The sequence below is a fragment of the Cetorhinus maximus genome, chromosome 24, assembly GCF_964194155.1.
Source record: "Cetorhinus maximus chromosome 24, sCetMax3.hap1.1, whole genome shotgun sequence".
Lineage (NCBI taxonomy): Eukaryota > Metazoa > Chordata > Chondrichthyes > Lamniformes > Cetorhinidae > Cetorhinus > Cetorhinus maximus.
Genome location: NC_135902.1, coordinates 33,146,297 through 33,158,813, shown reverse-complemented (window position 1 = coordinate 33,158,813; position 12,517 = coordinate 33,146,297). Strand labels below are relative to the sequence as shown.

At 41.6% G+C, this 12,517-nt stretch overlaps 1 protein-coding gene across 2 annotated transcripts in view; it reads left to right on the top strand.

Annotated features, from left to right (window-relative positions):
- Window positions 1-12,517, top strand: part of LOC144699756 (monocarboxylate transporter 4-like) — a 39,562-nt gene that overhangs the window by 14,383 nt on the left and 12,662 nt on the right. For both annotated transcript variants that reach the window (XM_078570967.1, XM_078570968.1), the window contains one exon: window positions 5,928-6,168. In XM_078570967.1, coding sequence (XP_078427093.1) covers window positions 5,943-6,168 — 226 coding nt within the window. In that variant the 5' untranslated portion in view covers window positions 5,928-5,942. The remainder of the gene's footprint in view (window positions 1-5,927; window positions 6,169-12,517) is intronic.

Below are 12,517 nucleotides of genomic sequence, written 5' to 3'. Positions count from 1 at the left end.
TATTTCTTCTCTTTTCAGAAACGTAGGTGCTGTGGGCTGCAGTTTAATGAAGGCATCATAGCTGCTTCTTGAATAATATTCATTGACTATTGATTCTGTGGTTAGATGCAACCTGAACATCAATTGAGTACAAGCACCTGCTGTTCATGTAACCCGTGGAATTGGTTGAACCCGTGATGGTGAGAGGCCTTGTTACAGTTCTTTAAGGGTCTTTTACAAGATACTGTCATCTCCCTCTTAAGAAGGCTAATGAGCAGGCCAGCTCTCAGGACTTCTGCATCCATTTAAATGATTGAGATGTATGCTTTGGGTGGAACCTGAAGTTTGTTGTAGGTGCAGGTTCATTTAATTTTTTCTTCATTGAGGCCACACCATTTTATCGTGGGACCTGCTTTTTGTTTCAGGTTGGCTGTGACAGAACATGGTGGACTGCTAATTAGGCATGTGATTCATAGCCTGACCGTTGAGCTCGCGATGCCCCCCGCCCCCCAACTGTTGTCAGTGACATCACATATTGTTGTGCAACATCAGCCTGGGTGGAGGTTGCTCCACATGAATTTCTATCCATTATGGACAGAAAGCCATGGTGACTGTGCCTGCGATTTCCAGGTATATGGGTGTTGCTTGGTAAGGCTGCACGCTAGGAGCATACATTTGGAAAATCACCTTGTGGTATAACCGGTTATAAAAATTGTGTTTTATTTTTCAGTTCAAGTTAAGTAAAAATCAGAGCTACCTCCTGGAACTATGTAAATAAGTGCTTTTTATTTTAGTGACATCCTGTGCCATTTTGCATTCAAGAGTACTAGCCTGACATAAGCACCACAGAAACTCCAAGCCAATTACTAAAAATGTAACCAAAGGAAGTTAACAACAGTATTGAATTTGGTCATAACATAGCCTCATACAGTTTACTTTCTGCATCACACACACACCTGCGCACATACGCACACATGTCTTGTGGTTGTTGAAGAGGTGGCTTATACTAAGATTTATTTGATAGAGATTGATGGTGGAAAGGTTCATGAACAAATTTACCTATAAATATACAATGACCTACAATTGTATCTTCAAAAAATGCTTCTAGAAAGGTTAAGAAATTTTCAGTGTCCAGCAGCTTGGCAACGAGAATCATCCATCATTCACATGTCACACTACACCTCCATGGATTCTCTAAGAATTTCACACTTGGAATACCCAATGCGGTAGGAAATGTCATGCTTTTTAAAGTATCATGTATCTTGGGGATGGAATCCAGGCCAACACTGCAGCACACGCAAGACCAGAGTTAAAAACTGGATAGAGTGAAGTTGGAGTTCAAGGTGGTGACTGGGATGGCATTACTATAATGCATTACTTTGCAGTTTAAATTAATGGACTGGTATGAAACCCTGCAGAAGCTGTATCCTTGTTCGGAAGTTTTTATTCTCAACCAGATTCAATATCATTCTCCTCCAGGTTCCCCCTTTCCACTCTTCAAGGTAATCCTTGTGATCTTGGAAATGGGTTGACAGTAGGTGAAATAATCAGGCTGTGAACTGAGGAAGGCCTTGGTACAGTTGTATATAGGACAAAACATTGGAAAATTGTAAGCAGCTTAAAATTCATTGGGAACTCATGGCTGATGAACAGAGCTCTGGACATGCATTTATATATGTTTGAATAGAACGTCGTTTCCTCTCTTTAGAGAGTGGTCAATATAACTTGGTCTGTTTTCAGAAATAGCCCTGGTAGATCACTATTTGGTGGAGTATAGCCCAGTCACATGAGTGCAGATTTTGAAAAAGTGGATTCAGTATTGGTTCCAACTGTGCAGCAAAAAGATTTTTGTAGCATCTTTCACTCAGGGCGCTCCAATACAAGTCATGCCAATTAATTACTTTCTGAAGTGTAATTGCTGTTGTAATGTAAGCAAACTTCATTTACACTGTCTGGTTCAGCTTGGAATTTGTCCAGGAGGATGCTCACAGGTATGTGCTGGGCTTCCCTCCTAACAGTTAAAATTTAGGATCTGGGCGCATCCTCAAAACTGCACCTAAAATTGGTTTATTAATTTAAACTGAAAATAACTAAATAATACATTTTAATAAAGCACTCCTGTCACTATCCTGAATTCCAGCATCGCTCTACCCTGTTTTTAACTCTGGTCTTGCACATACTGCAGTGAATTATGTACCTATTCTGCCAACATCAAGATCACCCTAGTATCCTTCTGAAATCATAAGAATACGCCCAAATTTAAAATGGGCGTAAATCATCATAAATGTTTGGGCCCAAGAAATAGCCAAAACCACACCAGTTCAAGTACCTGCAATCGGGGATGCTTTTCAATTGTTAATGCAATTATCCTTTACCAGAGGAAAATAAATCCATTAAAGGTAACATAAAATACAGAGCAGGTATCCATGGGGATCAGTTTTTAAAAAAAAACTCAAACTGTAATTAAAATTGCGATGTTGAAAGACTCCACAGAAAAAGCTCAAATGGAAAGATACTCACACTTGAGAGTTTGGTGTGTGGCCAGCTTTGTGGGCAGGGATTCATTTGGACAGAAGGTTTGAAGGACTGATGTAAAAGATTGAGGAGATTATAATGTGTGTGAATTACTTCCAGCGAAAATATTGCAATCTTTCGAACCATGAAATTGATTTGTGCCCAGATTATGTGTGTCTCTACACATAAATATGGAAACAAACTCCAGAGCAATATATTGCAAGAGCCTCAGTGCTGCAACAGTCAGCAAATAATTGAGCAACTCTGGGTACATTTAAAAAGTCATGATAAGATGTGACTTAGCACTTCTCAAATCTGATTTTACTCCACTGGAGTTTATACGGTAATTTTAATGCTTTGCACTTATGCTAAAGTTGCAACATAAATGTATATAAATCATTGCAACATAGCACCTGCTCTTTTGTTTAAGGATATACATACAAGTGATATACCTTGACTAAGTTCTATTTTATATATGGGATGAAATTGAAGGCTTAAACATATTCAAAAATGCATTGATGCTGAGTAAAGGTTGAGTTCCCTACTGATGGTTAAACCTAAGTTGCATGATAAGACTTATATCTGGTTTTATGTGTTCCTTTGAGTGGTATTGGATTATACTGTATTTGTGAAGAAGTCAATGTTGGCAAATCAATTTGACAGAGCAATTTTGCCATGGCTGTGATCATCTGTTTAACTTTTATTTTAGTTAGTGATGATTCAAATTTACTGAACATAAGTGACAATTTCTGCATTACTAAACACCCAGAAGGTCAGTGTGAAATTTCTTACAGTTGACACACCTAACTCCATACTGAGCACAACTTCGACCATTCTAGTGTGCAGGTACAACAACTCCATCTTTCCCAACTTCAGGACCACTTCATTCAGCGTAGCCCGCCATTCATTAGTTATTCAGGCCACAGCATTGTTAGATTTATAGTGCAACCTGATGTTGGTGCTTCATGTACAAAGGTGTATCCAGATGCAGAGACCCAGTCTGTTGCAGCTATTCCTTGAAGTCTAGACAGTTAGTGGATACATTTAATACTGTTCACAAAGCCGGGTGGAGTGACTGTCAGAAATCCCCCTTGACAGACAAGAGATGGTGGTTTGTAGCAAGTTATCAGTAACTAAGAATAGGAGTCTGTTGCATCCCAATATAGGTCTGACCTCTTGCTGTTGTAGATAAGAATGCATCTCTAACAACTTCAAAGTGCAGTATGGAACATTTGAGTTAAATCGCTCCTCAGAACATATTACACTATGAGGATAATTAGTATATCGTATAAATAGGTGGAGCAATTTTCCATGGGGTAAGGGGTTATTTTGTAAGCTGGTTTCATGTACTGGATCAGCCAAATTCCTTCCTACCCGGAGAGTTATATTCCAAGCAGTGTTTATATTCAGAACAACCATATGTTGTTCGCCGCTACTGCATCACAATGCTCCCCTCAAGCCAGGGGTGAGGTGCAGTGAACTGCACAACCATCATACACTCCATGACATGCTCCCCTGAGAGGGGAATGAATCATCTGAGTTTGATTTGAGATTGGTGTGCAGTGCTGAGCCATTCCATTCCTTAAATAAAGAAAGAAATCTGACAGGACTTAACCTAATTACATGCCTGATTATCAGTGTCTTACTGTCATTTTTACTAGGAGATAAGTTGCATCTGTGAGAAACAATCATGACATGAGTGCACATCCCACTTGCCAATTTCCTTCTTCTCATTCTCAGTTAAAGAGACTACATAGTAAAATAGAAATTGCACTAAGGGAGATTATGGAAATGAAGGTTTATTGGCATTGGAAGCTGTTATCTGTTATCAAAACTCTTCAAAGCTTATCTTTTTGTACCTATAGCCAGTATTTTTGACATGCTACCCAAATACATAAAGCATAGATTCATCACCCACTTTATTGCACAATTTTCTCACAATTTACATCAGACCTTTTGCAATAAAAGCACTGTTATGATCTTGTTTCTAAATTGGCAGCCACAACTGGCATAGTCTGGCCTCAATGGTTGACCATGAGTGACACTCATGACAATTACAAACACAAAAATGATCATATGTGAACTGAGATGGGCACATTATTCATGCTCGTGCATACGCTTTCCTTCCTTTTATCTGAAAGCAAACCACATATGGCCCCTCTTGCTGAAACCACACCTTTTGCAATTCAGAATATCCTTGATTTTTTAGAATAACCAGGAAAACAATCTTTTTCATATTCATATTTAGAAGGGAAAGTTGATTTCCTGTGCCAAAATCAGAATAATGCCCAAAGTTGTATAAAACCTGAAGTTGATTTATGCATGAAAACTGTTCTATGAAGCAAGACTTTCCAAAGTCCTACAGCTGACCCACATATGTAATGAGTTAAAGAGTAATGCAAAAGAGATTTGCTTGCTTTATACTCTTAACAGCCTGGATCTGCAAGATGTAAACGTCTCCATCTGGGATGCATCTCCCCGCATAGCTTTAAGCTTTTCCGGCTAACTTTGGCACACAGCAAGTGCAAATTTCTGAAAGGGTTTGAGAGAATTAAAGAACGATAAAGATTTTTTACAATAGCTGGTGAATTGGCAGTAAGGGGACATGACTAGTTATTGAAGCACAAGAATTAGAAAACATGGTTTCACACAGTGGTTGCAGTAGAATATGAAATACTGCAGACAAGTGGTAATCAAAGTTAACTTGATCACAACATTGAGGGACTGAGGGAGGGGTATTTGGACTGGGATGTGCATGCTTAACTTGATGGTAAATTTACAGTATAAATTCTGTTCTTTTATATTTTCATTTTAAATTCATTTTTATAATATAAACTGCCTCAGTAAAGGCTGTAATTACACTTGCGCTAGCTAGAGAGCAGTTAAACATGATATTTACATGGACAATTTCCATTATAAATGTAAACATAGTAATTTATAATGGAAACAGTTGATAGGAATTGCGCGCAGACGAATGATATATTTTTGATATAAATATAGAGGAAGAGTTAGAGATACAAGGAACGAGGGGTTTCCTGCCATAACTGGGGAGGGGATTGGCAGATCCTCGGAGAAATAGTGTAAATGGCTGTTTTCAACTGGTCAGACAATTTCTCCAAGAGGTCCTACAAGCTTCTGCCAAAGTCAGTTCTGGAGAACTGCGGCATGTGAGGCCATTACACATTGAACTCAAGGAACTTAATTTAAATGTCACTGATGTGTCAGTGCCAGCGTTCTTTCCAGAATACCTCCACGGCAGGAATAATTCCCAATTAAATATACAATTTGAATACAATCCTTTCATGAATGTGCTCATGTACTTTGGCATTGTGGAATTTTTATGTGAACTTTTAAAAAATCTCATTTTATGTGATGTTAATTTGAAATATGCTGATAGGTAATCGGTTTTCAGCAACTTCCATTTTGTTTTACAGGTTGTAACCTGAACCATGGGTGTAGTTGTGGAAGATGATGAAAAGCCGGTAGGTGTGAAAGCCCCTGATGGAGAATGGGGTTGGGCCATTCTCGTTGGATGTTTCGTCATCACTGGATTCTCATATGCTTTTCCAAAAGCTGTTAGTGTTTTCTTCAAGGAGTTGATTAAAGAGTTCCACATTGGGTACAGTGATACTGCTTGGATCTCTTCCATTCTGCTTGCTATGTTATATGGAACAGGTAAGCATTTAGTGGTTAGATACATGGTTGGTCTTTTGTCAACAAACTTAGTTTTTGTGTTACACATTAATTTATATTTCAGATTGATTACTTCTATAAATGTGCACAGATTGGCAGCCTGTCAGTTACTTGATTCCATGATGTGCTTTGAATGCTTGAAGAGCAGCATACACAATGCTATTGTGCTTCCAAATATAAGGCCAACATACAGCCAATTGGAATTTGTGTAGTCAGGTTTCCTTGCAGAATTACAGCATTCCATTTACAGTTCTAAAGTTTGATTTTACAGAATTTACTGATTTATGTAAGACATTTGTAACCAATGTCAAACCCAAATAATTTATATGACATACAGTTGAACAGAATTTTGTAATTTACTTGTCTCCTTCCTGAAGACACTGATTCCATTATTGGGGATTGGTTCTACAGCCCTTGCTGGAGTAGCTGTCAATTGGGTTGAGCCTTATAGTGTGTGTTGATAAGAAGGGTAAATAGTGGTCAGGAGCAAAAGCCATGGCCACCTTAACTCAGGGCAGCCAAGTGTAATTTTACAAAATTCTTTCATGGCACGTGGATGTCGCTGACAAGATAAGCATTCGTTGCCGATCCCTAATTACCCCTGAGAAGGTGGCGGTGAGATACCTTCTTGAACTCCTGCAGTCTGCCTGGTGCGGGTGCACCCACAGTGCGTTAGGAAGGGAGTTCCAGGATTTTGACACAGCAACAGTGAAGTACAGCAACTATTTACAAGTCAGGATGGTGTGCAGTTCAGAGGGAAACTTGCAGTTGGTGGTGTTTCCATGTGTATGCTGCTCTTGTCCTCCTAGGTCTTAGAGACGGATTGTTTGGAAGGTACTGTCGAAGAAGCCTTGGTGAGTTGCTGCAGTGCATCTCCTAGATGGTACACTCTGCTGCCACTGTGCGTCAGTGGTCGAGGGAGTGAATGTTTAAGGTGGTGGTTGGGGTGCTGATAAAGTACGCTGCTTGGTCCTAGATTGTGTTGAGTTTCTTGAGTGTTGTTGGAACTGCAATCATCCAGGCAAGTGGAGAGTATTCCATCACACTCCTGACTTGTAGATGGTGGACAGGCTTTGGGGAGTCAGGAGGTGAGTTACTCACTGCAGAATTCTCAGCTTCTGACCTTCTCTTGTAGACACAGTATTTACATGGCTGTTCAGTTTCTGGTCAATAGAAACCCCCCAGGATGTTGATGACAGCAATGGTAATGCCATTGAATGTCAAGAGGAAATGGCTAGATTCTCTTGTTGGATAATAACCACACTACTATTGTGTCAGATATCAACTGCCTCAGTGCAGTTCAGGGCTTGAACCTGGAGCTTTTCTGGTCTGTGTGTTGCCTTAGGGAGCTCAAACAGTCTCTTTTCTTTTTCTATTAGTTCCCTGCATGCCTCTAAGGGAGCCAGTCACATTTTGCAAACTAATTACATTTTCAGGAGGAAAACCAGTTGGATTCCTTAATGGGTGTGTAACCATTTCATAAAAAATTTCTCTTTTGTGTGCCGGGTGATCCAGTGACAGGAAAATCTGTCCTCGACTTTCAAATATCTGCATTCCCTGCAATTCTTTATTCAATACACGGAGACACTGGTGGAAATTCCTGCCCAAAGTCAATTTTCTGTCCCACCTGCACCGATTCCCACTACGGGCAGGACCAGAAAATCCCGACCATGATTTTTGGCTTTGAAATAACAGAAGAACTTGCCTTTGCAAAGTGCCTTTCACAGTCTCTGGAAACCTCAAAAAGATTCACAGTTAATACGTTATTTTGAAATGCATTCAGTGTAGTTTCTTAGACAAGCTGTAGCAGCTCACTGCATGTAAATGTGATGTGATGTCCAAAGCCAACTGTGTGTGATTGCTTGGTTACTCTCCCTCTAATGAAAAGGCAGGGAAGTAATAGGAAAAGAGGAGATTGTTTGAGCTCCCCAAATACTTTGAAGGAAAAGGCACTATCTGCAAATCGTAGACCAGAAAAGCTCCAGGTTCAAACCCTGAACTGCACTGAGGCAGCTGATCTCTGACATAGTAGTAGTGTGGTTGTTACCCAACAAGAGAGAATCCATGCAACTGCAGAGGTGCAACAGCTACCCCTTTACTTCTCCCCTCCCCTCACTGTCCAAGGGCCCAAACATTCCTTTCAAGTGAAGCAGCATTTCACTTGCACTTCCCTCAATTTAGTCTACTGCATTCGCTGCTCCCAATGCGGTTTCCTCTACACTTGAGAGACCAAACGCAGACTGGGTGACCGCTTTGCAGAACACCTTCGGTCTGTCCACAAGCATGACCCAGACCTCCCTGTCGCTTGCCATTTCAACACTCCACCCTGCTCTCATGCCCACACGTCCGTCCTTGGCCTGCTGCAATGTTCCAGTGAAGCTCAACCCAAACTGGAGGAACAGCACCTCATCTTCCGATTAGGCACTTTACAGCCTTCCGGACTTAACATTGAGTTCAACAACTTCAGATCATGAACTCACTCCGCCATTCCCACCCCCTTTCCGATCCTTCCTTTTCCAATAATTTATATTTTTTAATACATTTTTCTTTTCCCACCTATTTCCATTATTTTTAAATGTATTTCCATCCATTGTTTCATCTCCACCTTTTAGCCTATTTCGATCCCGCCCACCCCACCCCCACTAGGGCTATCTGTATCTTGCTCATCCTGCTTTCTACCCTTAATGTCACCATTAGCACATTCCTTAGCTAATATCACCACCGTCAACACCCCTTTATCCTTCTGTCCATGACATCTTTGGCAATCTCTTCTTTGCCTCCACCTATCACTGGCCCTCTATCCAGCTCTACCTGTCCCACCCCCTCAACCAGCTTATATTTCACCTCATTTCTATATTTCTTCATTTCTGATGAAGAGTCATACGGACTCGAAATGTTAGCTGTGTTCCTCTCCACAGATGCTGTCAGACCTGTTTTTCCAGCTATTTTTATTTTTGTTTCAGATTTCCAGCATCCGCAGTATTTTGCTTTTATATAAGAGGGAATCTAACCATTCCCCCATGACATTCAACAGCATTACCATTGCTGAATCCCTCACCATCAACATTCTAGGAGTTACCATTGACCTTGAACTTAACTGGCTCAAATGTTCTGACTCAACTTACATCCCTGAAATGCCTCAGGACCCTGAGGAAGTCCCAGTGTAACTACATCCGTGGTACTTAAACAGGAAGTTTAAACTTGTGATTGCCGATTTCACCCCGCCCAGATTGTTCCATGATTCCAATGACCTGGGATCAGATGGCCAGAGCCAGGGAGACATGGGCTGTTTGTACTATACTTAAATCTAGCTCTTACACAGATTTACTTAAAAGTTTTTCATAGCAGGTATAAATTTAGTTTATTATTCTTTAATAGGATGCAGGTGTCGCTGGCTAGGCCAGCATTTATTGCTCATGCTTTAGTGCCCTTGATAAGGTGGTGGTGAGCTGCCTTCCTGAACTATTGCAGTCCATGTGGTGCAGGTACACCCACAGTGATGTTAGGAAGGGAGTTTCAGGATTTTGACCCAGTGACGGTGAAGGGATGACGATATAGTTCCAAATCAGGATGCTGTGTAACTTGGACGGGAACTTGCAGGTGGTGGTGTCCCCGTGTATCTGCTGCCCGTGATCTTCTCAGTAATAAAAGTGAACCAGATGGGTATTTACGACAATTGACAATGGTTTCATAGTCACCATTAAACTAGCTTTTAATTCCAGATTTATTATTTGCCGTGGTGGGATTTGAACCCATGTCCTCAGAGCAATAGCCTTGGCCTCTGGATTACTAGCCCAGTGACATTACCACTACGTCACTGCCTCCCTCCCACTCCTCCCCCATCCCACATGACCAGCGTAACTATAAGTAAATCAGCTGGAGTGTCAAAGCACTCCAGAAGTATTTCCCCCACACCCAACAATGCTCCCCTGCACCCAACAATGTTCAACTTCCCCACCCTGCCAGACAATGTTCACCCCGGAGAGTGCTAACCCCCTACCCCACCCCTGGATAGTGCTCACCCACTCCCACATCCTCTCTCCTGACCTCACCTTTCCAGCCAATATTGGAAGAGTCAGCATTGCTTGGGGGTCGGGGCGTGCAGGGTGCTGTGGGCTTGAGCACTTTGATGGGGCGAGAGAGGTGGGGGTGAACACTGGCAGGAATATTCAGAAACACAGAAGGAAATTTAAAACTGGGTAGCTTGAAGTAACACTAGAGCTCAATTTGACTTGGGCTGGATTGATCACATTGGGCAAGTGGTCCTCATTTAGAGAAAAGGGAGAGGGGAATGTGCAACGAGACCTGGGTGTCCTCGTACACCCATCGCTGAAGGTAAGCATGCAGGTGCAGCAGGCGGTAAAGAAGGCAAATGGTATGTTGGCCTTCATAGCCAGAGGATTCGAGTACAGGGACAGGGATGTCTTGCTGCAATTGTACGGGGCCTTTGTGAGACCACACCTGAAATATTGTGTGCAGCTTTGGTCTCCTTATCTGAGGAAGGATGTTCTTGCTATAGAGGGAGTGCAGCGAAGGTTTACCAAACTGATTCCTGGGATGGCGGGACTGACAGATGAGGAGAGATTGAGTCGGTTAGGATTATATTTTCAGGAGTTCAGAAGAATGATGGGGGGGGGATCTCATAGAAACCTATAAAATTCTAACAGGACTAGACAGGGTAGATGCAGGAAGGATGTTCCCAATGGTGGGGGACTCCAGAATCAGAGGTCACAGTCTGAGGATACGGGGTAGACCATTTAGGACTGAGATGAGGAGAAATTTCTTCACCCAGGGAGTGGTGAGCCTGTGGAAGTCGCTACCACAGAAAGTAGTTGAGGCCAAAACATTATGTGTTTTCAAAAAGGAGTTGGATATAGATCTTGGGGCGAAAGGGATCAAAGGATATGGGGAGAAAGCGGGAGCAGGCTATTGAGTTGGATAATCAGCCATGATCATAATGAATGGCAGAGCAGGCTCGAAGGGCCGAATGGCCTACTCCTCCTATTTTCTATGTATATTTCTATGTAAAAATTGGATGAGGTCTTATCGGAGCCTGGTGTTACACCCAGAACTGCATAATAGTCAAGGGAAAAGTTAATAATAAATGACAGCTTCTGCAGGAAGGGTTGGATGCAATTATTCACGGTTCATTCAATATTCCGACAAATGTCGTGGGATTTGGGACCAGGATTCAAAAGCTGAATCAAATAAATAATCAATCATATCAAACAAATAATGATGACCACACCAGCGTTGAGATACTATGATGTCAACAATGAAGTCACTCTGCAGCGTGATGTCAGTGAAACAGGACTTGGAGCAACACTCAGGCAGCAAGGACAACCAGTTGCATGTGTACTCAGACCATTAATGCAACCTGAACGACACTACGCACAAATCAAAAAAGAGTGCTTGGCTGTTGTCTTTGCTTATGAGCATTGCAACCACTACTCGTTTGGGAGAGAGAAAGTGGTGGTAAAGTCTGATGACAAGCCATTTCAAAGCATCATTCTCAAACTGCTTTTACCTGCTGCAATGCATTTGCAAAGGATATTACTTTGTTTGAAGGGATATCACTAGGAAATGAAGAAAAAGCAAGGGAAGCAGATGTTCATCGCCGACATGCTGTCAAGAGCTGCACTCCCTTTGAAGGAAGTTGACGATGCTAATGCAGAGTGTGAAGTCTTCCAGATTCAACGAGAAGCAACATGTGCCACAGCAACACAATTGCCTAGAGAAACCACGTCATCTTAGGAACCAGCAGACTGCAGATAAACTGACAACAACTTGCATGCGTGCCACCAAAAGACCTGAATGCATTAAAAATTATGTGTGCAGTGCATGTGTAGGGACAGACAAACTTGGATCAGTCTAGAAATAACAAGCAGCCTTTTTGTTCACATGATAATTTTATTTATGGACTATAGATATCGAGTAACTTGCAAAAGGTAGTGCATGCAATTTTTGTTTTGCTTTTATTATGAAAAGGGGATGTTCATATAAATATCGTTGTACACTGTGGCTTGCCCTATTCATGTGACCCCTGATACCATGTTATTCCAAAAAGGCTTTAGAGCAGTAGTTATATTACATACCACATGGGACAGGTTTTGTAAATTATTCTAGTGCGATCAGCATTTATGCTCCTGCTGGCTCCACAAAAATCTTCTCTGCCCTGTTGATCTTTCTGTGATTGCTCAAGCCACTGAGGCTTGCGTAAAGTAACTTGTGCACCACACCTGTAAACAGCTGTGTTTCTTCCTGCTAACTTACGGTCTGAATTACCGTCCATCACTGACGTGACTTGCTGCTGATATCATTGAGAAACAAA